The following is a 25814-nucleotide window of genomic DNA, read 5'->3' as shown; positions in this document are numbered from 1 at the left end:
TACAGGAGAGCAGCCTTGAATGAAGAGGATCAGGCAGGCAGGGCTCAGAGCCAGCCACACGCTGGGCATATGTTCTTCTTCCAGACCAGGATCGATGGTGATGCCTGCGGGGAGTTCCCGCGATGATGGTTGTCAGAGAAACAGGGCTGGTCCATCCGTGGTCTTCTGTCTTCGTGCGATCCTCCTGCTGGCACCAGGGTGTCTAGCACCCAAAGGTGCTGCAGGGCCCACAGCGGGTTCGGGGGCCACAAGGGGCGCAGGGATTGGTGACGCAGGGCCCGATGGGCTTGTCACACGCGTTGGTGGTGGCGCAGGGGTTGCAGGGCAGGCTGGGACACAGAAGCATTAGCTTGTTAGCATGAGAGGGATAATTTCTTTTTTAAAAGGGAGGGGACTCAACCCAAGGAGACATGGGGACAAGAGGAATTCATTCTCTGACATCTTAAGAAGCCAAGCCTCTTCTGATCACCCCTTCTACAAGTCAGACAGTGGTGGCAGAAAAGAGCCAAGCCTTGTGTTGTAATCCCAGCCCTCGCTCTGTAACCCTGGAGTCGTGGACAAGTCACTTCCTCCCTCTAAGCCTTGGCCTCCCCCCTAAAACAGGATTAGTAGGACCTACCATACAGAATTGTGAGAAGTCCACAAGACTGTATTCATAAAAAATTCTGTGTTAGGGGACAAATGCTGGACCCTGAGTTACTGAGTTATCCTCCCTTTTGATATTCAAATGCTCATCTCGATGATGGTTATATGATCTCCACTCTGCCTGCCTCAGATGGGTCCAACTGGGATCCACAAAACAATGGATTTGGGTGCTTGGGTTAAATCCCACCCTGAAGGTACAAAGCTTTATTTACCCATCAGCATCCAAGTCAAGTCTCTCAAGTATCTTTTGGACCAGAAAATACCTTTAGCCCAGGTTACGGTAGCAAAAATACCGTACATCTGGTCTCCAAAGACATGTTGGCTTCTGAAACTTGACTTGCAAAGTCCTTAATGTATCCGTTCAGTAGAAATGGGCATGTGCTGCCTGTGGGTACTCACTTGCAGTCCTCGCTCTCCAGCAGGCCCCGGTATGTGTTGATCTCACACTCCAGCCTGGCCTTGACGTCTAGCAGCACCTGGTACTCCTGGTTCTGCCGCTCCAGGTCACCCCTGATCTCAGCCAGTTGGGACTCCACGTTGGTGATCATGCACTGCACCTGGGACAGCTGGGAGCTGTAGCGGGCTTCCGTCTCTGTCAGCGTGTTCTCCAGTGAGTCCCTCTGTGCGGGGAAGAGGAAAAATGTCACAGAGCTGCTCCTTTAGCATGTCTCCCATAGGCCTCCATAGACATCACAAGCTTCAAGAGTTAAAGAAACTATGACCCAAGGGCTGCCCTGTGACTCTAGAAATGGTAACCGTTGTATTTTACTAAGTAAGGTAAAATTGTGACTCTGATTCCCCGACCTTACTTTCTCACCATCAGGTCTGAACAATACCCACCAGGTTGTGCTGGGCCTGCAGCTCGATCTCCAGGGCGTTGACTGTGCGTCTCAGCTCAATGATCTCCGCCTGGCAGGTCTGCAGCTGCTCTGAGCTGGACACCACCTGCTTGTTCAGCTCCTGGGTCTGAAACACCAAAGGTAAGAGACAGGATCAGACCCTGCCTTAAGGGTCCTGAGGTCCTGGGTGGCCGTGTGCTAAGATGCCCACCTGGTTGGTGTACCATTCCTCCACGTCCCTGCGGTTGGTCTCCACCAGGGCCTCATACTGACACCTGGTCTCATTGAGCACGCGGTTCAGGTCCACGGTGGGGGCAGCGTCCACCTCCACGTTGAGGCGGTCTCCAATCTGGCAACGCAGGGTGTTGACTTCCTGGTGGAGGAAGGGGAAGGAGTGAACCCACAGAAAGAGTCTAAAATAAATTCTCTTTGAGGGAGTCTGGTGTGGTTGGAAGAGGTTTGTACTGAATTTTAGGATTTATGAGTTGAATTTCAGTAGATGGAAAACCCAGCTAAATTAGGTCTTGTGATTCAGTCCTCCTGTCTGAGCCTCTCCTCATCTGTATCATGAGGCTGCTTGGTTAAATGATTGCTAGTGTTTCTTCCCACTCCAAGATGCTATCATTTTCTCCCGATTTTCTCTTTTCTCAGTGATAAACTTAGCATGATAACTGGTTTATAACTGTTGCTACTTAGATATGGAGAAATAAGGTTTACCAACTCCCATTTATTTCATGTATCCTAACCATCATACACTATGTGTTAAGGGTTGTATCCTCTTCATCACAACATCTAATGTTTGAAACACGCATCTGATTTCCTAGTATTACATTCAACCATCAGGTCAGAATCAACCATTATTTGAATCAACCTTCATTTCTCCCACTTTCCCCATCCATCCATCCATCCATCCATCCATCCATCCATCCATCCATCCATCCATCTATCCACCCATCCAACCACCCAGCTTGGTTTCTAACATCTAGGGTGAACTAGCTAACAAATAGTTTGCTAGCTAGTTCCAGTCTCAGTCATTCATTTGGAATCTATTCAGAAGATAACAGATCTTATCAAACAGTAGAAAGTATTTTAAACATCTTTGTCTGGACTATTCATTACAGGTCTGGCCCTAAGTAGAAATAGGTCAACTGACAACACTCTTTTAGATTTAAAAATAAAAATAAAGAAAGGAGGCCTATGACTCATTCCCTAACAATCCCCCAAATATGTTTTGAGCAACCAGCAAAATGTTGTGTTAGCAAAGCCCCACCTTATCCTGCCCAGGGGAGTCGTGGAACTCTCACTACTGCGATGTTGGGGACTGGGACACCCTCACCTGCTCGTGGTTCTGCTTGAGGCAGAGCAGCTCCTCCTTCAGGGACTCCACCTGGGCCTCCAGGTCGGACTTGCACAGGGTCAGCTCGTCCAGGATCCTGCGCAGGCTGGTTATGTCCGATTCCACCAGCTGCCGCAGGCCCAGCTCCGTCTCGTACCTGCACACACAGCCAAAGGTCCAAGGAGGCTAAGGAGGAAGAATTCCTCCCAGGCTTTCCTTGGCTGACCTGTATTTTGAAATTTTTTTCAAAGTTTATGAAAGGAAAAAATATCAACATGCTAAGTAAAAAGACCTATTTCTTCCCTGAGATCCCAAGAGAAGATTCTAATCTAATAGTAACTGCGTTTGTTCTAAGAGCCCATTCACAGGATGCTGTCAGCTACGTCCTATCATCTTGCCTTCTTCAATGAGTCTAAACTTCATAAGCCTGACATACAGACTGTCTCGCCCTCATTTCCAACTACTCCGAGAAGCCATCTGGTGTTGTGAATAGAGTCAGTCAGATTCAACCTTGACACTGTGGCTGTGGATAAGTTCCTTAATCTCTCTGAGCCTTGACTTCCTCTTCTGTAAAAGAGGAGCCACACTAGCACTTCATCGGGTGGGCCTGAAGATGGAGAAAGGACATCGGTAAAATTACGTTGTCAACTGTAGGGTCCCATCAAAATGCAAAGGATTTTATGATTGTGATGCTCACACTTAGAAAAATTGATTGATTCTCTGACATGGATTTTGCCTCCTGCATTTTCATGGGCTGAGAGTGACTAACCAAACTTGTTCTAAGAAATGGTGTGAAATTCACTTTTCAAACTTGGTCTAGACATGAAGTTGAAAGAGAGAAAGAATGGGTGGTTTCTTGAGCTCCTTGAAACTAAACCTAAAATACAGAATCTTAGGTTCAATGTGAGGAGATTTGGACACATTGGACCTAACTAAGCCAGTGTAAGAATCCTCCCATAGTATCCAGACAGCTTCTGCTCACATGCTCCCTGGACAGAGTCCGTCACTTTGCCATTCAGCCTGCCCCTCACTAGACTTATCTGGTCATTAGAGTATTCTCACTTGGTCCTGAAGTCATCCGCGGCCAGCTTGGCATTGTCAATCTGCACCACCAGCCGGGCGTTCTCCGACTTGCTGCACAGGATCTGGAGCCAGAATTAAGTATACTAAGTGAGTTATACTAAGCAAGAATGCCTTGTGTCTTCACATGAAAAGCTATTTTAATTCAGCCACATAGCTTCGAGTCTTCTTGGAGGTACAGTTTGGGGATAAAAGGAGGATTGATCGAACTGATCATTTCAAAACTAGAACAGTGGAGGGGAAACGTGCCTGCTGTCAGGAATTCTCTTCTTGGTCTGCTGCTGGCTTCCTGTAGGCATTGAGCATCCTGGGTACCAAGCCTCACAAAGTGGGACCAGTGCCCCAGTTTTCTTAGGATTAGGGGGTTCCTGGGATGCTAAACCCAGGAAGATCCCAGGTGAACCGGGACAAGTTGGTTATCCCACTCCCAGACCCACGTATTTGCCCTGCTGACCTCTCCCCACTCTCCCCTCAAATTACCCTGGCCAAGGCTTTTGTTGCACAAAGCTTCTCCCTCTGCCTGGAGTGCCCGGGGATGCCCTCACCCACCTGGCAAGACCCCTTGCATAACCCACATCCCCCTCCTTCCCCAGCTCTTCCAGGGGTCACTTCTTCCGTGAGCTCTCACCGTACTTTGCCCTTAGCTAGTTACACTCCTTACCGCCTTCACCATGGTCATTCATTTCCACATCTCTCTCCCCTGTTGGATCGTCTTAGTATTTCACCCCTCACTCCAGCACTGAGCCTAGTACTAAGAGTGGGTCAATATGCATGCTCCTCAGATTGCACAGCTCTTTCTGGCATTCACTTTGTCAGAACTACAGAACTGTGGACAGTAGATCCGCTCTGAGAATCAAGAGCTCGTGCAATTGGCATAGCGCTCATCCTTCAAACTCTGCTCGGATGCTGTCTCTTCCGGGAAGCCCTCCCTGATTTGCACTATGTAGTAAGTCGCACTCTGTGCTGACTCTTTACTTATCCCCACTTCTGCTTCTGCATTTCTGGCCCTGAATTCTCACTTGCGTGCATGCCTGCTTTAGGGGGTGGCACAGTGTCTGTGCCTGTCACTGAGGCTCTGGAGTCAAGGGCCCTTCTGCTGTTTTTAGTCTATTGCTACAGTTTTGAAAGCCTTGACTATCTGAGAATTCACTAACGAAATTCCTACTTCTGAGAAATAATTCGGCCGCATGTTTTGTTTTGTTTTTAATGGTATAGGCTTTGAAAACAAGACCAGGATATCATAATGGAATTAAAGAATCTGATATTCTGGTTTTAGGTAAGAAACAGTATAAGATTGCTATGACTGATTTCAGCCTAATGCCTTGCCTTCCCCTTAGTCTGTACGTTTCCCTTGTGGCTCTTCCCAAACAGGTGTTCTAAGACTACTTGGTGGGCCACACCTGCGTTGATGAAGTCTGTGTCTTCATCATTCTCCGCATTAGTTTGCACAGTGTTAAATCCATTCAGAAGCGGGTATGTTGAATTTGGATAAATAGGTCCTATATGGCAGCGCGGTGCCCACCCCTCACCTTCTGCTGCAGCTCCTCGATGGTCCGGAAGTAGGACTGGTAGCTGGGGCACATCAGGGGCTCCTGGGGCTGGCAGCGCTCCTGGATGAGGCTCTCCAGCTCCGCGTTCTCCCGCTCCAGCTGCCGCACCTTCTCCAGGTAGCTGGCCAGGCGGTCGTTCAGGAACTGCATGGTCTCCTTCTCGCTGCCATTGAAGGAGCCCTCGCAGAACCAGCCGCAGTTGCTCACGTTGGCGGGGATGTTGCAGGCCCCGGGCAGGGGGGTGCTGTGGCAGCTGGGGGCCACGCAGGGCCGGGCCGGGCAGCTGGAGCGGCAGCTCAGGTTGGGCAGGCAGCAGTTGTAAGGCATGGCGCTGGGAGGGAGCCGAGCTCTGAAGGTCAGTGTCAAAGCCTGATTCCTTTTCTCTGGTGTAAGCCCTGGTCCTCTCCTCGGCCTTTATAATCCGTCAGCTGTGGGTGTGGCAACCACGTACAGCATTGCCCCCTTTACCCTGATTACCCATTTTCCATTCATTTTTTAGCCACCTCACGCGAGTCCTTCACCTCATAAAATGTTTTACTCTGGCTTCTTTGCTAAGTCAGGACTCCTCACCCATCTTGCTGGTTGGTTAAGTAAGAGCTTCAAAGTGACCAGCCTATTACCTTGTCCACAGGAGCACTTATTCACAGGGTGTTGAGGTAGATTGACAGCTGTACCCTGCCGCCCCCCCCAAGTTGGGGGCATGTCTGTGCCTCTTTGTCCTACCCAAGGAGTGGCCTGTGCCTCATCCAGCTCCTACTCCATAAGGACTCGGTGAGAAAAACCATCGGTGGAAGCCCATCTGGAAACCAGACTCCTGGGGTAGGGAGTCCTGGAAGCTGAGGTCAGAAAGGACTTAGGAAGCCATCCAGCTCAATGTCCCTTAGCCATGCCATCCAGGGCAGGGGGAGGCATGGCAGCCTCTTCCCAATGGGAGGAGCGGGGGAGAAGAGGTTATAGGACACCCCCAGGCTCCATTTCTGCTCTTCCTCAGTGTTCACAGAACATGAAGAAAACTAACATCTTGGGATCTACTCAGCATGAGGACTGTACCATGTGCTTACACACAGTATGACTATTATTAGAATGGATCCTGCTTCCTGAGCACCCACTGTGCTAAGCACCTCAGATGCGTCATCTGCTGCAGCCCGAAACCCTGCAAGGTTTGTAGATGAGGACATCAAGCTCCTCCGTGATGGAGCTAGCATTCAAACCCGGAACTCTCTGAGTCCAAAGGCTGAGCTCTCCATCCCTAAGTGTCTCTCTTCCGAGCTTCTCACTGCTGAGATGCAACAGTACACAAATGGATCGAATTCAATGGGACTCAACCACTACGAGGCCATACCCCCTCCTACGTGAGAGTGGACCAGGAAATGAAAGCCTGGTCTCTACCAAAGAAGAAAAGGATGTTTCCTTCTAACAGAAGGAAGTCTGCTTAGCGGGGAAGTGTAATGCCCAGCAAAAGCTGGAAAAAAGGAAGTCCTCGGTGGCTTTGACATAGAAACACCTGAGCCCCGTTCTCCAAAGGATGTGACTGTGAAACGCCACCGCATTGTTACATGCTTAGTGGCATCTTGTGACCATCAATATGCGTTGGCAAGCAGATATTCTGCCCTCATGCTATTCCAGACAGATGTAGGAACTATGAAGGTTTTATGTTTAATCGACCAGTGCTCAAAATATGAAAATGACTCCTTAAAGTACTTCCTCTTGGAAGCTCCATGCTGATTCCACCCTGACTGCCAATACTCAGATCACCCCTTCTTCAAGCTTGTCCTCACAGCCTGGGACATCTCTTTTGCTCATCCTCATTTGAAGGCAAATCTTCACCTTCTGAGGGTGTGTTTATTTTTGGAATCAGCCAGATATCATTTGGAACCAACTCTAGGGAGTGGGATAAACAACCAAACTAAAGAGCATCTTTGATGGGTAAGAAACCTGTTGTCACTATAAAATAATAGGGTACGTTTTCTTGGGCGATTCTAAAAGTCATTTCCAAGATGGAGTTTCAAATACACTTTTAGTCCAGCTGGTGTGGCTCAGTGGTTCAGCGTTGACCTATGAATCAGGAGGTCATGGCTCGATTCCCAGTCAGGCTCTATCCCCAGTGTGGGGCATGCAGGAGGCAGTCAATCAATGGTTCTCTCTCATCATTGATGTTTCTATCTCTCTCTTTGAAATCAATAAAAATATATGTTTAAAAAATACACGTTCATAAAAGACAGCAGCTTTGGAGGAAAGGTGTGCTCTCCCAGAGTGTGTGCTCTGAAGGCGCTGACATCTTCACCCATGTTTGCGATCCACACCTCTCTGCCCCTCCTGCCTGAGTCTCTACCTTTAGCGAGAAGTGGAATGGGTGTGTGGGTTTCAAGTAAGTGCCAGACTGACTGAAGCCCTATACTGGCTGAGATCAAATAACATAAATAAATAGCTGGATTCATAGGCTTTTCTCTGTCTTTCTCCCATTCTTCTATTCCCCAAGCTTCAAAAGAGGAAAATCTAGACAATGGTACATTTTAAAGAATAGGCATACTGTGTTGCAAACTGGTACATATGCCCATGGGGGTCCCTATAACCATTACTATAGCTTCTATGTCAGTCAGAATGGAATAATCTAGAGGGGACTATCCTTATATATTTAATAGTGGAAGGCAGAGTTTAGAAAACACGACTATTCCCACTTTTGAGTAGAAGTAACCATGATTGCTGCATAACTACATGGTTGTTAGGTAATGATGGTTGAGAGGACTTGGGTCTATGGAGAAAAGAGCCAGGTTTCAAGTAGCTTCCCAGGAATTCTGGAAGACAATTGCTCTTTATTTATTCCACTTACTGTGTATTGAGAATTCTTGCCTTTGCATAAGCAATGGCATTGTCTCTAGTCAATGACCCTTCCATAAACATGATGAGCAAATCAAATCCTAACAAACAGAAAGGTTTTACACCTGCCCATGTAATTGTGGCAGACGCCGTGGTAAGGCTTCTGGTTTCCAGATGTGAGCAAATTGCAGTTGAGATTTAAGGATACTATTTATGATGGAAGCTGAGGCTATTTTCATGGCAAAGATCACACGTAAACTCATCAGTGGTAGTTAACCATGGAGTGGAGTCAGGGAAGACCTTCTGCTGAGGCCATCCTCCCTGTGGCAGGACTTTAAAGGCATTAGGAGGCCCCCCTTCTCCTCCCAAAACCATCTTCCTGCGTGGCCAGGTCCTGGCACTTGAAATTCTCACCATGATAAATGGAGACTTGAGTTGGGGTGGTGAACACATAACACAGTATACAGACGATGCATTATAGAATTATACACATGAAACCTATATCATGTTATTAACCAATGTTACCCCAATAAATTCAGTAAAAAAGAAAAAACGAGAAATATAAAATGTGTTGTCTAGGAAATGCAAAGTAACATATTGGACCACTTGCCAATTAATTGTATTTTAATGTGTACACATGGCAAGGAGAGGCCAACAATAGTATCAGTAGGCACACACCGAGCAGGGGGACTGACTTATGCCAAAGACAGATGAAAAGTCACCCACTGGGAATTAGAGAAGCACACACTGTCAATACCAACACTAGCCCATTATGTTGAGCCAGCCCCAGTGAGAGCTGCTCATGAGATCAAGATATAAGACTTCCATAGACTGCTTTATAAAAGGGACTGTTGCCAGGTTATCAACTGCCCAGCCTCACTACATTGAGGGGATGAATTGTGATGGTAACCCAAGAACTAAGCCCACAGTTTTGGCTCTGAGAAGATGCTCAAACAGGGTTTCCAATGAGAGACATGCAGAAAATGTGCCAGGACAGTAGCAAGTTGTGCCAGGTCAGTAGCAAGATGCCCTGAGCAAAGAGAGGAACAGACACCTCAAGATGGGATTCTGGGATCATTCCACAAACCCTCCCCAAGGCCACCATTGCTTCTCTTATACTCATTCTTGGAGTCACAATGGAAATGGAGTCCCAACAGGGGCCATAAGGGACAAACCACGTCAGAAAAATGCAAAGTTCATCACTATGTTTTTAATTCTGCACAGTTTAGAACAGAGAAGTCAAAAAGAACATGAAGTGACCCAAAGCAGTGGAACTTAATTGTCCTCGTCTTCTGGGAAAGCTGGATTCAGACAGAATGAGAACCTGTTATGGGACTGCTCTGCAGATCCAAGGGGACAGCAGATGCGAAAACATTTTTAGTAGCCCACAGAGGATAGAGCAAAGTAAGCTTCGTGTTTAGTGTGAATGTGTTGCTTTGAACTTTTTCAATAAGGTCACTATCAAGTCGATGATTTGAGACAGATTGAAAGAGCCGCTGAAATACGGCTTCTTCCCCCAGCATCCCACACACCCTTTACATTCCCCACTTCTCTCTCCCCATTGCTGTTTCCAGTGGATTTGTCTGAATTCTCATCTCTGACTTTGGCCCAACTGGCGTGGCTCAGTGGTTGAGAGTTGACCTATGAAGCAGGAGGTCACGGTTCAATTTCCGGTCAGGGCACATGCCTGGGTTGTGGCTCAAATCCCAGTAAAAGGTATACAGAAGGTAGCCAATCAATGATTCTCTCTCGTTATTGATGTTTCTATCTCTCCCTTCCTCTCTGAAATCAATAAAAATATGTATTCAAAACCAACAACTGTGACTTCTTTTTACTTCTGTGTCACTTCAGCTGTTCCTCCACTTCTTTCTCCAACTGCTTTTACCCAAATGCCATCTCTATCTTCGGGACAAAGTTACCCAAGGCAGAACCTCATGTCAAGGCTTTTGAGAGCTTCAGGCCTGCTCTATCATTTCTGTCAGTGGTCCCCAAGGTCCCTCCATACTCTAACACCTTCCCCTTGACAATGTTAACAACTCCTGCAGCTCTAACTATAGTTAGGTAACTCTAGTGTCGCTCCCAAATGTAGTCTCTTTTTTTTCCAGTTCTTTCCACTCGAGATCCACTGTTGTTTCATTTTATCAGGCTCAAAAACTTCACACACGTTGACCCGTCATAGGTATGCAATCAGTACTAGTTTCCTTTCATCTCACTCCATTGTTCTACCTCCAATCAGCTTCCATATCTGAAGCTGAGCCTCTGAAATCCACCCCACCCTTACCCCACCCACTCGCCCACCTCCACCCATCTCAGTCCTTGTTTCTTTCCAGCCTCCTGATTGATCTTCCTTCTTTCTCACCTAATCCCACCATCTTATAGGACCCACCACAACCCAGCCTATACATAGCAGCCTGATATACCATCTGCCAACCTTCCTTACAAGCAAATCTCACAGATAACCATTCAGAGCACTGCCAGATGTGATTTTACCTAACTACTTTGCAGTTGCATCTTCCACTGGCACACGTATCCTATGTTCCAGGCTACAAATTGGTCTGTCAGGCTCTAGACACACCTCCTGATTCATCTCCTTACCAGGCAAAGTTCATGCTTGAAAAAACTTTCCCTCTTCTCCGACCTGCACACACTCATGTGTCCAAACATATCCCATCAAACTGTATTTCAGAATTATGCTAATGTCATGTAGTCATAGTTTATTGAAATTGGAAGTATATAAAGTTTTAATTTCCTTCTCATGAATCCTCACCAGTGATACTATTCGCTGTTTGTTCCACGGATAGTGTTTCATGGTTTGCACTAGATTTTGATCAGGTGAAAACAGTGTAGTCAATGAGACAGGCAGACAAAATTTATATAAACAGCAGATTTGGGTTTTCAAAGCCCTGACTGAGTGCTACCTCCTTCTTGGAGCCTCTTCTTATCACTCCCTCAGACCTCGGAAATTCATCATTCTTTAGTTACATCTTTCTTGAGACATTGATGAGTGTGTGGCAGTTATCTCTTTGTCTTATCCACCCTGGACACTAAATGTGCTGTGGGCCAAGATTGGGGTTCACTTATTTCTGTGTTCTCAGCACCCCTCATTGTACTGGCACACACACCAGATGAATGATTGTGGTTGTGTTGGTGAGATAGCATTACATTAAATGGATAATCTATAAAGTGATTGATAGACTTGAGAGTTTTAATAATTCAGAAATGAGGCAAGTGGGAGGTAAAGTAGAATCAATGTTTGTTGGAGGAGATTTAATGAACATTGGCCTTTTTTGGAATTATAGGAAATAAAAGATAAAGAGGTCATGGAAGAACATTATAGATATGAGCAAAGATCTTGAGGAAAAAGGAAACTTAAAGAGAGGGAGACACACCTGTCTACATTTAAAGGATCTTTTGATTAAAAAATATTTGGCATAATAAGTGAGTACAAGATTAACCAGTTTGGCAAAGATAAGTTTTAGTTCCATTAAATGGGCCGTGATGGCCTGATACCAAGTGAAACTGTCCTAAGGCAAGCAAAGCTGAAGCTGAGGTGAGAGTGAGATTTCGGCATCATCAGCATAGAGGTGCTAGCTCTTCCTGTGAATAGGGATGTGGAGAGAGCAAAACAAAGAGCCAAGGATATGGGCATGTCTTCTATTTGGGACAAAAAGTGGAAGTTGGCTAATTGAGAGTCCGTGGATGGGTAGTCAGAGATATACGAAGAGGACCCGAGTGAGTGTGCAGGAAATCATTGAAGGTACGTTTTGAAGGAAGGACAGGTATGCATATGGGTCATACATGTGCAGCCAAGATGTTGAGAGGAGAAGGTAGCTGCTTTTGGAGCAGTTTCTACAGAAGCTGGTCTTCACAGTGTGGGAGAAAGGGAAGCAGAGAATTTCACAGTGATGAAGGGGCAGTGGGAGACAGCAGTGAGGCTGGAGAGGAGTCTCAGAATTGTCAAGGGCCCTGCAGCCAAAGCAAGATGGGCATCAAATGTTGAAGGCCAGGTTTTCTTCATGGTCTTCCCTGGGTGGGAGCCTCCCACGGGACAGCCCTCCCTCACTGGAAGATGGTGGCTGGGTTCAGTCATTCAACTCATGTCAACCTCCTAATGAAGGGGTATTTTTTATGGAGCAGCCATGAGAAGTACTTTACAATGCATGAATATGAATGAGAAACACATTTACAATGCCAGAGAAATAAAGTTTATTGGGAAGTAAATGAAGTAGCCTCCTTGCATTCCAGAGAATACCAAAGAAGCCAGGAAAGCAGGAAACATAATATGTATAGGAAACGCCCTAAAGTACTACCTGGAGCTCAGATTAGAGGGAGCTGGACAGCCTCAGATACAGAGAGACTCGACCTTCAATGGGAGGGAGTTTTTCAGACATTGGAACTTGATGATGTGTCTTTGCTTGTTGGATCTGGAAAGCATTTCCATGTCTAGAAATATCTCAGTTGGCATTACAAGATGTCTAAAGGCAACTGAGCTCCGGCAAAGTAGTACCTAGGAACCTTTTCCAAGTTTGATGTAAATGGCTTCATTGTCGTCTTCAAAGAGGATGCCAGTATTTAAGTAAACAGCAACTTGTTAACAGGGCCCACAGGAGTTTCCACAAGCATTGGTGGTAGCACATGGGTTGCAGGGGAGGCTGGGAGAAAACAGTTTTAGAATGTATTAGGGAGAGGATGGAGAAAACACCAAGTTTAATGAAACAACCTATGAATTCACAGTGGTGGAGTTAGTTGGAATCTAATGTGATTATTACCAAATCCTTTTCCCTTCCCCAGAATGACATGGGCAGAGGTGGAAACTTGTCCTTTTGAAAAATATTACCTCCATTGTTAGCTCCCTGAGGCAGGGGATATATGCACTTCACCTTTGACCTTACATATATGTTTAACTGTCACATGGTAGACCCTTGATTAATGTTATTGGTTGAGTTGAAAATATGGCCGACATGTGAGTGTCTACAGTGTCATTAGTCCCACAAACACTTCCCCAGAAATATTTTGCCTCATACTCACTTGCAGTCCTCACTCTCCAGAAGGTTCCGGTATGTGTTGATCTCACATTCCAGCCGGGCCTTGACGTCCAGCAGCACCTGGTACTCCTGGTTCTGCCGCTCCAGGTCACATCTGATCTCGCCCAGCTGCTCCTCCACGTTGGTGATCATGCACTGCACCTGGGACAGCTGGGAGCTGTAGCGGGCCTCCGTCTCCGTCAGCGTGTTCTCCAGTGAGTCCCTCTGTGCGGGGAAGAGGAAGAATGTCACCGAGCTGCTCCTTTATTTAGCAAGTCCCTCCATAGGGTTCCATAGAAGTCACAAGCTTCCAGAGTTAAAGAGACTATGACCCAAAGGGCTGCCCTGTGACTCTGATTCCTCGACCTCATTTTCTCACCAGCAGGTCTGAACAATACCCACCAGGTTGTGCTGGGCCTGCAGCTCGATCTCCAGGGCGTTGACCGTGCGTCTCAGCTCAATGATCTCCGCCTGGCAGGTCTGCAGCTGCTCTGAGCTGGACACCACCTGCTTGTTCAGCTCCTGGGTCTGAAACACCAAAGGTAAGAGACAGGATCAGACCCTGCCTTAAGGGTCCCGAGGTCCTGGGTGGCCGTGTGCCGAGATGCCCACCTGGTTGGTGTACCATTCCTCCACGTCCCTGCGGTTGGTCTCCACCAGGGCCTCATACTGACACCTGGTCTCATTAAGCACGCGGTTCAGGTCCACGGTGGGAGCAGCGTCCACCTCCACGTTGAGGCGGTCTCCAATCTGGCAACGCAGGGTGTTGACTTCCTGATGGAGGAAGGGAAAGGTGTGAACCCACAGAAATAGGTCTGCTATCTTCCTGCGATAGCCAAAAAGTTCACTGAAAAGAATATCCTGACTTTTCCAAAGACTGACACAGATATTATATAAAAATAAATCCAAATAAGGGTCACATCTATTCCTTTCTGGGAAAACTGAAATAGACCTACATTTCCTATAAGACTAAGTCCCAACTCCTGGCCATGCGCAGGTCCTTTGTCATTTCCTGTCACATCCCTACAGGTACCACATGCCCAGCCACACCCATTCATGGGCCATTCTCAAATATACCTCACTTTGCCACTTCGTGTCTTTGCTCAGCTTCCTCCCTCACATTACAACACCCAAGTACTAAAGTTTTCCCACTCTCCATAACATGCCTCTGAGAAGAGTTACTTTCAAGCAGACTGGATTGTTCTCAGGGCTGCTCATACTAGTACGTCTCATATAGCACTTACTTCCCTCTGCTGGGATTAAATGATGTTTTTACATTGTTGTCTCCCCCAGACTAGAGACAAGACTGTGGAGCCTTTGAAGAGAGAGGCTATGTCTTATGTCTTTTTTTTTTTTTTCTCAATCTCTACCACCAAATTAGGGACCCAACAGTGACCAACAGAGAACCTGGATTTCCTTCCTCAGCACCTTGTTGTACACTATGGACATAGCATCCTTATTCCCTGAGCTGGCCCTGAGTTCTTCAGAGAAGGGTACCAACCAGGGATCCTGATGGCAAGTGCCTCCTCATACCTGATGCTGAAGGGTTAGCTCTGAAGCCTATTGTTGTTGGTTTTTCCCCCCTCTCACCTCCTCGTGGTTCTTCTTGAGACAGAGCAGCTCTTCCTTCAGGGACTCCACCTGGGCCTCCAGGTCAGCCTTGCACAGGGTCAGCTCGTCCAGGATCCTGCGCAGGCTGTTTATGTCCGACTCCACCAGCTGCCGGGAGGAGTGCTCCATCTCGTACCTGCACACACAGGTTGGAATTGGAGGAGGAGCCAGGAAGGAAGCCCATCTCCCTGCCCCATGTCCTGTTGGAATGGCATTGCCTCGCTGTCTTTGATCTGAAATAGTTTCCCATCCCTTCTTTTCCACGTGTCCCTCGAGCTCTGCATGGATAGTCTGGAGGGGACTGGACTCATCCTAACACCCAAAGGTGCCCATGGGGACTCCTGGAATGGAGTCTCTCTCTCTCTCTCCTCTCAATGTTGTTGGTTAATATACCACCAAACCAATCCATTCTCCAAGAATTAACTTCAATTTCTGAATTTGGGGGTTTAAGAAGGACCAATAGGGACTGAAGAGCAGATAGCATATGAATCTGGGCTCTGAAACGAATTTTACATATCCAGCCATCAGAGGAGAAATATAAAGGGGGAAATGGCTTCCTCTTCTCCTCCAGGCAACATTAGGCCCACAGGGCCAGGAAGGAGCCATAGAGACCTTGGAGGTTACCTGGCCGAAAAGTTTCAACCTACTTGGTTCTGAAGTCATCAGAGGCCAACTTGGCATTGTCGATCTGTATCACCAGCCTGGAGTTCTCAGACTTGGCACACAGAATCTGAAAACAAGGTTCCACTGTGAGGACCACCTGAACTTGAGAACTTCCTATTGTTCAAAGACAGCCAGCTGCTCCTGTGCCCCCAAATACCCCACCCCTCACCTTCTGCTGCAGCTCCTCGATGGTCCGGAAGTAGGACTGGTAGCTGGGGCACATCAGGGGCTCCTGCTGCTGGCACCGCTCCTGGATGCGGCTCTCCAGCTCCGCATTCTCCCGCTCCAGCTGCCGCACCTTCTCCAGGTAGCTGGCCAGGCGGTCGTTCAGGAACTGCATGGTCTCCTTCTCGCTGCCATTGAAGGAGCCCTCGCAGAACCAGCCGCAGTTGCCCACATTGGCTGGGATGTTGCTGGCCCCAGGTAGAGGGATGTCATGGCAGCTGGGGGCCACACAGGGCCGGGAGGGGCAGCTAGAGCCGCAGCTCAGGTTGGACAGACAACAGTTGTAAGGCATGGTACTGGGAGAGGTGATGGAACAACAGACGAGCTGATGGAGGTGGATATGGGTGAGGTTTGAGTCTCTCCTTCCTCCATGGTCCTTTTATACCTTTTATTGTGGGTGGGGGTTTGGCATGTTGCATAGTTTTCTTTCCTAATGCTTCGGGTAATTTTTTCTCCAAAATATGCTTATTAGATGCCTCCACAGAGTCTTCCCTCATCCCATAAAATTATTCCATTCATCTTGTGTCACACGGGCTTCTCCTGGGTACTGAAGGTTGGTGAAAACAGAGTTTCATCAGGTGGCTTCAAAGGAGACAGAATCATTACAACTCCAAATGGTTCTTCCCATTACTCAGAGGGGAGGACAGCCAGGGACATGGGGTGGAGTTGTTTGGGACTCCTCACCCATGAGGTCCTGCCACTGGAATCCCTAGAGAGAGAGTTTGGAGTGAACAGTCTTCTGGTAGCCGCCTTCTCCCAAGTGTACTCACATTTCAGTGTTCAGTACAACTTGTCTTTCAGCAAAAATTCATCCTGTATCAGCTGCAAGGATCCTGAGCCTTACTCCGTGAGAATATTAGTTGGGGGCTTAGAGAATTTGTCAGTAATGAAGAGACTGAAAATAATTGAGTATTTATGGTTGGAAAATGAAACCAGTGGAATGGGCACGCATAGTCCTAAAGCAGAGTTCAGCCTCTTGCCCTTTTTTGTAAATAAAGTTTTATCCGCACATAGTCATGTTCACTCATTTAGACATTATCTGTGGTGCTTTCATTCTACAGTGGCAGAGTTGAGTTGTTGCAACAGAGACCATATGGCCTGAAAAGCCTAAAATATTTACTATCAGTCCTTTTCAGAAAAAGTCTACCAACCTTCACTGAAGCAACACTCTCCCCAAGAGGGAAACATGCTGGGAATAGTCCACAGGGAGTTCAGGTGGCAGTGTTGACGCAAATGCTTCAGACTTAAGAAAGGAAAACCTGAATGAGGTGCTCAGAGCTATCTTTGTATCCATAGTGACCTTATCTCAAAGTCTCTGGAAATGTCTCTTGCCTTATTCCTAGACTTAATCCTCTTACTGAGAGCATTGAACAACCCTAGCGGTGTGGCTCTGCCAACATGAGATATTCCCAGAACAAGTCACAGTGCCCATGAGAATGCAGCTTGACTCTGTTGTCCCTAAGAAGGGGGCACCATCTGTGACGAGTGTGTATATTTCTCCATCACCTCTGGGATCATATACCCTTTGACACTTCCAAACCCTTGGGAGTCTCCCTCTTGCCCAATAATGAATCTTAACTAAGTAGCCCTCCCATCTCACCTTCTATTTTCTGTCACTATATCTGTCCTTTGTTTTGCACAGCAACAAAATCATGGTTCAGAAGGAATTCCTAAAAGATAATTTGTGGAACACAATGTAGATAATTTAAGAAGAATGTGTCAAGATTCAAAGGCAGTGGGAAGGAACAGAAAAGCGTATGTCTGAAGCTAAATGACCTCAGTTCACATCTTCACTGACGATATGACCTCAGAGAAGTGAGTTCCCTTTTTTTGACTCTTTGTTTTCTTCATCTCTTACACTGAAGTAATAGTAGTTTTGTTGTGCAAGTTAAATAAGATAGTGTGTGTGAATATGGTTGGGTATGGGGGTGATGGTGATTATTTCTGTAACCTTCCTCCTTCCTATTGTTGGCCTAGATTATTCAGATGAAGAATTTTGTGAAAATTCAGTTTTATTGAACAGATACCTGGACAGGTGGCCCATGCCAATCCAGTGGTGATCAAACCCCATCCACTTACCTTGCAAGGACTAGAGGCACAGAACTATACTCATAAATTAATCAACAAAGATGCAAATTTTAACACTAACTTGGTGACTAGAATAGGAAGTTGGTAAATGGCCCATGGTCCCTACATTCTTCGTTAAGTTTCTGATCTTGTGGGTTTGGTAATCTTATTTGGGGTAGTTCTTCAGGGGGACAAGTTCTTTACATGGGGTTGTACTGCCACCAAGCCTCCTTTCTTGTACTGGCATTGAAATGGGCTCTACTCGTCCTCTGGGAATTCTCCAGCCTTACATTTCTGTGCAAGTATTCATAATAACGATGACAGCGGTGATGGTGGTGGTGATGAAGATGATGATACCATTTCATAAATACTTATTATGTGCCAAACAAGGTGCTAAGTATTATGGCACAATTCTCAGTTGATCCTTCCAACAACCCTATACGTTTGGTCTATAAAATTAGTTGGACTTTACACATAAAGACACAGACAAAGAAAGGCTCAGAATCTTCTCAAGCCACAGCCAATAAATGACAGAGCTGGGATTTAAACAACTCAGCTGTCTAACTCCTGAGCCTGAATACCTAAACACAGTGCAAAATATTTGGCACAGAAGTTTCTCTGATTTTTCTAAGGGATGTAAGTATTGGATTGATTTTTGCCTATTGTCCCACTCGTACTTTTTGCTTCTGGTCCCCACTGGGGCCCTGTTACCCAGCCCCTACTAACCCCATCAGCCCTTCATAGGCCTCTCTGACCAAGCAGTCCTCTCACCTTCCTGAACTAAGACCAAGTTACACTCAGCTTTTCTCTACAGGGCAATCCTTTTTCATAACTGGCTGATATATCCAGATTGAAAATTAAGTTGTGTGTTTTAGCATCCAAACAAATGATAATGCACAATGGCATGAGCTAAGGCGACTTAGAATCTGGGAGGAAGCCGACCTAGCCTTGAACTTTTGGCCCTGTAAAAGTTCACTTCAGCAGTGAGTTTCATGGCCCAGAATCAAAGAATTTTATAGCTAGAAGGACTTGAATTCATGGAAGAGAAAATGGAGGCACAGACAGTGAGGTAGGAAGGAAATGAATCCCAATAGATCACTTTCTAGTCAGGTAGCCTATGGGACCCTTCACACATAGTGTTCCTGTCTCACCCAAAGAGTTTGGATTCTGTTGCTGTCATCAATGTCAGAGATGAAGAATCTGAGGCACTGGGAAGAAATTCAACTTGTCCAATGACACATGTAGGTAGATTCAAGTCTGCCTGGGCCATTCTACCTCATTGTGAATTAGAACAGCAGTTGCCAACCTTTCGGACCTCAAGGACCACCAGTGGTCCGCGGACCACCAGTTGCCAACCGCTGAACTAGAGAGATGAGACAAGGACAAGGTCATGGAGTGTCTAAGCACAAGAACTGGAAGAAGACACAGAAATGAGATCATGAATTTCGATGCCAGCTCTGAGGACAGACATATTGCTTTGCTCCTCAGTAGAATGGGGGTTAAAAAGTGACAAATACCATAAGCTTGTGATGAGGCGTGACTCCTGGAAGTAATGAAATAGGGTTTTATAGAGGAAAATGCTGAGACTCCTGGTCAGTGCTATCCCACCTGTAGATGCTGACAGCAGGCTCAGGCCTTAAAGGGCTCCAACAATTGCTTTGGTCCCAGGTATGAGGATGAAAAAAGATGCTTTATCTCTTCCCATAACAACTATAAAATTTTCAGGGAAACAGAAAGGAAAAGAATCAGCAAAAGTATCTAGCTTGTAAGCCTGGGGAAAAGTCAAACATCAGAGAGTGATATGCCCAGTGGGCTTAGAGTTCAGACCAAGAAAGCTCAGGAGCCAATAAAACAGATCACCAAAGAGCACTCACTGGACATGCCAACTGAGAAGGGACCTGGGGCCCTCATCAAAAGATGGACCTGGGGCCAAAGAGTATCAAATAGAGCTGAGTAGAAGATACACTCCTGGCTCGGAGTTGAGTGGGGATTTAGAAAAGAGAGTATTTGGAATAGTCAAACTCAGACAGAAAGTAGAATCGAGGTTGTTCCAGGGGCTCAGGGCAGGCAGGATTGGGAGGTTTAATGAGTATAGAGTTTCAGTTTGGGATGATGAAGTTCTGGAAATGGATAGTGGTGATGGCTGCACAACAGTGTGAATGCATCTAATGGCCCTGAACCGTACACTAAAAAATGGTTAAAGTGGTACATTCTCTGTTCTATGTATTTTACCACAATTTAAAAAAATAATGAAGGTGTTGGTGGGCCTGTGCTCCTTTCTGCAGGCTCCAGGGAGGAATCCATTTCCCTGCCTTTTTCACCACCCAGAGGCTACCTGCATTCCTTGGCTCAGAGCCCCCTTGCTCCCTCTTCAAATCCTGCAGGTCAAGTGCTTCTCCTGTCATATCGCTCTGACCTGTGTCCACAGTCACTCTCCCTCTGGCTCTCTTGTCCTTCCCTCTCCCACTTTTAAGAACCATTGTGATTACATTGGACCCACCAGCTAATCCAAAATAATCCCCCATTGTAAAGGCAGCTGATTTTCAATTTTAATTCCATCTGCGACCTTAATTTCCCTCTGTGTGTAAACTAATATATTCCACGTTCCAGGAATTGGGACATGGACACCTTTGCAGGGGAGGAGAGCAGGTATTCTGCCTACCACATGAGCTTTTAGAATTACTTCAGCATTATTGTAAAATACTAATATATGTAAGCAGGATATGCAATCAATAAACAAGCAAAATTAGGCAGGACCTCTGAACCAAATTTGACCTTGGATTTGGAGGAAATCACAGACTTGGTGATGAACCACATGACAGAAGGAAGTTTAGGTCAGAGGCTTCTCACAAACCAAGTAGCCAAACATGCAAATCTGAATCCATCCCGAAATTTGAGCTTTAAAAATAAGGATTAAAAAAAGGATCAAGGGGAAAGTTATAGTAGAAGGAATAAATAGTTGCTTTATTTTAAAAAATATATTTTTTTCAATCCATTTTATTATTTTAGTACACAAGACTGTGTTTCACTAATGTGGGGTCTGATACCAGCCTCAGGAAGCCTGGTGTGATGGGCAAATTAATGGGGAAAATTAGACCCCTCTGTGGTCTCTGATCCCTTCCTCTGAGGTTTTAGCAAGTGGATGCTTATCACTTCCGTGGCTCTTCATTAGAATTAAAGAAAGATCCCATTCTTGATGAATGCTGCTGTCACCGTCCGTACCCCAAGATCTGCTTGCCTCTCTAGCCTTTGGTCACAGGGCCAGGGACTATGGCTTATAACAGCACTACCTGGGGACGAGTTTTATGCCTTTTAACAAATTGTAAATAACTTGCAGCCAGGACTGTTTTTGTCTTTATGTGTCTCCCCTCCCTGCAGCCCAGGGTCTGCATGGGGCAGGTATTCATCAGGTACTGGTTGGACTGCATTGAGAAAGGCAGGGATATCAAGTGAGGAGTTGAGGGGTCTCTAAGCCTCAGAGCCCAGAGGGGAAGCAAGCAGCCGAAGCCCAGGCTGGTAATGATCCACCTACACAGGGCACAGCAGAGGGTCCCTTCACTAGGTGTTCCTGTGGCTGTTGGACCCCCAGTCACCCAGGTGATACAATGCTGGGCCCTATAACTTCCTGCCTAGAGAAGATGAGCTTTCCAGAACCCTCTCTCTCTGGCCTCCAGCTCATGCCTTTGAATACAATCAGCTCTAGATGTGCAGGTCAAGAGAAGGGGGTGGGGAGAATCTAGGAATGGTCAGGGGGAGAGAGGAGCCATAGCCCTGCAGCTGCCCTGCCCTTCCTCCTGCCACCCTGCCTCACCCATGGGTGCCAGGCCAGCCCTCTGCCCACCGGGTATAGAACGGCTCTGTATGCAAGAGTCAGTCATTACATGGCCTGACTTTCAAGTGGCTTTTTATAGAGTGCTCCAGGGATGGGTGTGGCGAAACAAATGAATACCAATGAGAAAGGCATCTGCTTTGCCAGGGAAGTCAAGTTTATTAGGAGGTTCCAAGGAAGGCGCTGGTGCTTGGGAGGGTTCTCTGGATGAGCAACGAAGGAACAGACCCTGGTGAAGGCAAGGCTGGGCAGGGAATGATCTAGAGTAGGTCGGGTGAGTTTCCAGCCACGCAAATTGTGTCTTCAGGCCCTTGTGTTGAATGAAGCAGGGCCAGGTCAAAGCTCCGGAGCCCTGGGCCTGCCTCCTGGCTCCTCTGGCAGCCCTTAGTGCACAAAGGGGCTGCAGGGTCCACAGCGGGGGCGGGGGACGCAAGGCGTGCAGGGGGCAGCGGGAGCACAGGGGGTGCAGGGATTGGAGACACAGGGCCCAATGGGCTTGCCGCAGGCGTTGGTTGTGGCACAGGGGTTGCAGGGCAGCCTGGAGAAAAGAATGATGTGGAAAGGTGAATTGAGGGAGGCTTATCAGACGTACCAGAGAGACCCCAAGAATGGAATGCCCATCTGGACTTGGCCTGACCTATAACAGAAAGGCTAAAGGCTCAGCGGCTACAAAGCTCATGGTCAAATTTCTCATGGTCTCCCTACCATATAGCGCCAAAATTCTAGACAGAAACTCTGCAACTCTGGCTTTGACTCCCAACACTGTCTATTCCCAGCTGGTGACCTTGGGAAAGTTCCTTAACTTCTCTCAGCCCAGTTTCTTCCCCTACAGAATGGGGAGAATACTGATCCAGCCTGCCAGCTCTTAACTGTATGTAAGGCCAGATGAGGTAGTGAGTGGAAATGTACTGTCTACAAAACACAGTATTATAAAACGTAAGAAATATCATCAATATTATCACATTAGAATGCAAAGAATTGGCTGTACAATTTCAGTTTGTACATTAAACAATTCTTGCCATTTTATGTTTTTAATGATGGCCGTATTGTGTTTTCTGAGTTCTGCTTGAGCCTGTCTGGCGTGAAGTCATAATTTCCTTTCCAAGGCATGCAATTTTTCCCTGGAGTCCGACTGAGAAGTGTGTGTGTGTGTGTGTGTGTGTGTGTGTGTGTGTGTGTGTTCGTTCATCAAACACCCCCGGCCAGGCACTCACTTGCAGTCCTCGCTCTCCAGCAGGGTACGGTACGTGTTGATCTCACACTCCAGACGGGCCCGGACATCCAGCAGCACCTGGTACTCCTGGTTCTGCCGCTCCAGGTCACCCCTGATCTCGCCCAGCTGGGACTCCACGTTGGTGATCATGCACTGCACCTGGGACAGCTGGGAGCTGTAGCGGGCCTCCGTCTCTGTCAGCGTGTTCTCCAGTGAGTCCCTCTGTGCGGGGAAGAGGAAGAATGTCACCGAGCTGCTCCTTTATTTAGCATGTCCCTCCATAGGGTTCCATAGAAGTCACAAGCTTCCAGAGTTAAAGAGACTGCAACCCAAAAGGCCTACCAGTGACTCTGATTCCCCGACTTTCTCACCAGCAGGTCTGAACAATACCCACCAGGTTGTGCTGGGCCTGCAGCTCGATCTCCAGGGCATTGACCGTGCGTCTCAGCTCAATGATCTCCGCCTGGCAGGTCTGCAGCTGCTCTGAGCTGGACACTACCTGCTTGTTCAGCTCCTGGGTCTGAAACACCAAAGGTAAGAGACAGGATCAGACCCTGCCTTAAGGGTCCCAAGGTCCTGGGTGGGCATGTGCCAAGATGCCCACCTGGTTGGTGTACCATTCCTCCACGTCCCTGCGGTTGGTCTCCACCATGGCCTCATACTGACACCTGGTCTCATTGAGCACGCGGTTCAGGTCCACGGTGGGGGCAGCGTCCACCTCCACGTTGAGGCGGTCTCCAGTCTGGCAACGCAGGGTGTTGACTTCCTGTGGATTCAGAAAAAGCAAGAGTGACTATCCTCAATGAAGAATAGACTCAAAGGAATGGCATTGTTTGTTGAAGCCTGTTAGTCTATTTCCTCAGGAAAGAAACTTAGTGGAACAATCTCTGACTGTTCAAGGCAAAGTGATCTGTGTTCCATGTGGCCCAGCTCCCTCCTCACCATGACTGTGCCATCCCACCAGGATTCAAAGAACAAAATATGACCATAGGTGTGGAAACATGGAGCAGACTGACACATCTCAGAGGGGAGAGGGGTGGGGGGACTGGAAGAGATTAGCCAAATAACATATATACATGTATGCATAGCCCATGGACACAGACAACATTGTGGAGAAGGCCAGGGGACTGGCGGTTGGGTGTAGGGGAGCAAAGGGAGAGGAAATAGGGGACATCTGTAATAGTGTCAACAATTTTTTAAAAAAATACATATTTTCAAGGACCTGCTTGGATGCCACTGAAGGTCCACTTTCCCAGTTTGCGTTAAATAATTCTTGCCATCAAGTAAGAGGATAATTTAATCCCGGGAGAGAGAAGAAGGAGTCCCAGATTATTCTTCACCAAGACTTTGAAAGAGTAGACTCTTTTGGCTCTTTGTGGTGAGAAATGACTTCGCATAGCATGAATACAACAATGGGGCCTAGAACATCCCTGCCAACGTGGGCATTCTACAACACAGTAACCAAGCACAAGCTGGTGGAAAGAGACAACTTATCTGGGACCATGTATAGGTTCCATCTCTTCATTTTTTCTGTCATTTTGAAGTGTTGGTGTTTTAAAAGGAAATCACTAAAGCCACCTCAGCAGGAGACTAAATCAGGTTTCCTCATTTCTCATTTCTGGCCTCACCTCCTCATGGTTCCTCTTGAGGCAGAGCAGCTCCTCCTTCAGGGACTCCACCTGGGCCTCCAGGTCAGCCTTGCACAGAGTCAGCTCGTCCAGGATCCTGCGCAGCCCATTCATGTCCGACTCCACCAGCTGCCGCAGGCCCAGCTCCGTCTCGTACCTGCACAAGGATAGATCAGAACAGTAACTGGCAGACCTCCAAGACTCCCAGGGATGATCTTTGATAACCCCATTCCTCTTGTCTTTCCACTTTCTGAAATGAGTGAAACCAGGAGACAGAGGGTTCTGGAGGCTATCAAGACTCAATATGGATCCAAAAAGCAATAGATTGATTTGAGCCTTCATCTCTTTCGGTGATTACTTTGCTATGCTCCCCTCAATCTCTGCAGAATCCTTTGTGACCAATGGATCAAACCGTTGTTCAACAAAGCTACGGGAATCCCTTTTCTTTTGGAGATGAAACAAAAGAAGTGGACCCCAGTGCACATTCTGAAAGAACTCACTTGGTCCTGAAGTCGTCTGCGGCCAGCTTGGCGTTGTCAATCTGCACCACCAGCCGGGCGTTCTCAGACTTGGTGCACAGGATCTGGAGAATGATAGGGCACTTAGTGAGGACATTAAAGAGGAGAAGCTAGAGTCAAGATGACATAGAAGCGAGAAACACACTTCTCTACCACAGATTGAGAATCATGGCAAACTCTCCTTGCTTAGCAGTGACACCAAGGACCCTCACCTTCTGCTGGAATTCCTCAATTGTCCGGAAGTAGGACTGGTAGCTGGGGCACATCAGGGGCTCCTGCTGCTGGCACCGCTCCTGGATGCGGCTCTCCAGCTCCGCATTCTCCCGCTCCAGCTGCCGCACCTTCTCCAGGTAGCTGGCCAGGCGTTCATTCAGGAACTGCATGGTCTCCTTCTCACTGCCATTGAAGGAGCCCTCGCAGAACCAGCCACAGTTGCCCACATTGGCAGGGATGTTCCAGGCCCCAGGTAGGGGGGTGCTGTGGCAGCTGGGGGCCACGCAGGGCCTGGAGGAGCAGCTGGAGCGGCAGCTCAGGTTGGGCAGGTAGCAGGTGTAAGGCATGGCGCTGGGAGGGAGCAAGTCACCCAGCTGAAAACAGAGTCCCAGCTCTCCAAGGAGCTTGTAGGACTCCTTCTTCTAGGAGCATTTATACCTTCTCTACAGAGGGTGTGGACATAGTATGTAAAGTCTTTTTTCTTCTTACATCTTCACCACTTTTCAAATGCCCTTCCCTTCAGTCTGTTATTTGCCTTCCTCATAAGAGTCTCTTG

General features: G+C 47.3%; 3 protein-coding genes across 3 annotated transcripts; all 3 read right to left on the bottom strand.

Annotated features, from left to right (window-relative positions):
- Nucleotides 1–202: 202 nt before the first annotated feature.
- On the bottom strand, nt 203–5777 carry LOC307115160 (keratin, type I cuticular Ha3-I-like; the record flags this gene model as incomplete). The annotated part of the gene is made up of 7 exons (XM_079798217.1): nt 203–329; nt 1045–1265; nt 1486–1611; nt 1696–1857; nt 2821–2977; nt 3883–3965; nt 5430–5777. 7 exons carry the CDS (start codon nt 5775–5777, stop codon nt 203–205), a joined length of 1224 nt encoding a protein of 407 aa, XP_079654343.1.
- Nucleotides 5778–12858: 7081 nt separating this feature from the next.
- Nucleotides 12859–16191, bottom strand: LOC307115167 (keratin, type I cuticular Ha3-I-like; the record flags this gene model as incomplete). Its single annotated transcript, XM_079798224.1, has 7 exons — nt 15735–16191; nt 15550–15632; nt 14882–15038; nt 13904–14065; nt 13694–13819; nt 13296–13516; nt 12859–12919 (listed from the first exon to the last, which is right to left on the bottom strand). Exons 1-7 carry the CDS (start codon nt 16080–16082, stop codon nt 12859–12861), a joined length of 1158 nt encoding a protein of 385 aa, XP_079654350.1. The 5' UTR covers nt 16083–16191.
- A 5879-nt stretch (nt 16192–22070) lies between these two features.
- On the bottom strand, nt 22071–25605 carry LOC307115416 (keratin, type I cuticular Ha3-I-like; the record flags this gene model as incomplete). Its single annotated transcript, XM_079798637.1, has 7 exons — nt 22071–22224; nt 22901–23121; nt 23294–23419; nt 23504–23665; nt 24528–24684; nt 25028–25110; nt 25258–25605. 7 exons carry the CDS (start codon nt 25603–25605, stop codon nt 22071–22073), a joined length of 1251 nt encoding a protein of 416 aa, XP_079654763.1.
- Nucleotides 25606–25814: the final 209 nt, after the last annotated feature.

This window comes from Cnephaeus nilssonii (assembly GCF_951640355.1).
Source record: "Cnephaeus nilssonii genome assembly, chromosome: 19".
NCBI lineage: Eukaryota > Metazoa > Chordata > Mammalia > Chiroptera > Vespertilionidae > Cnephaeus > Cnephaeus nilssonii.
Note: the sequence above shows the minus strand (reverse complement) of the source record. Positions and strands in the feature narration are given on the sequence as shown.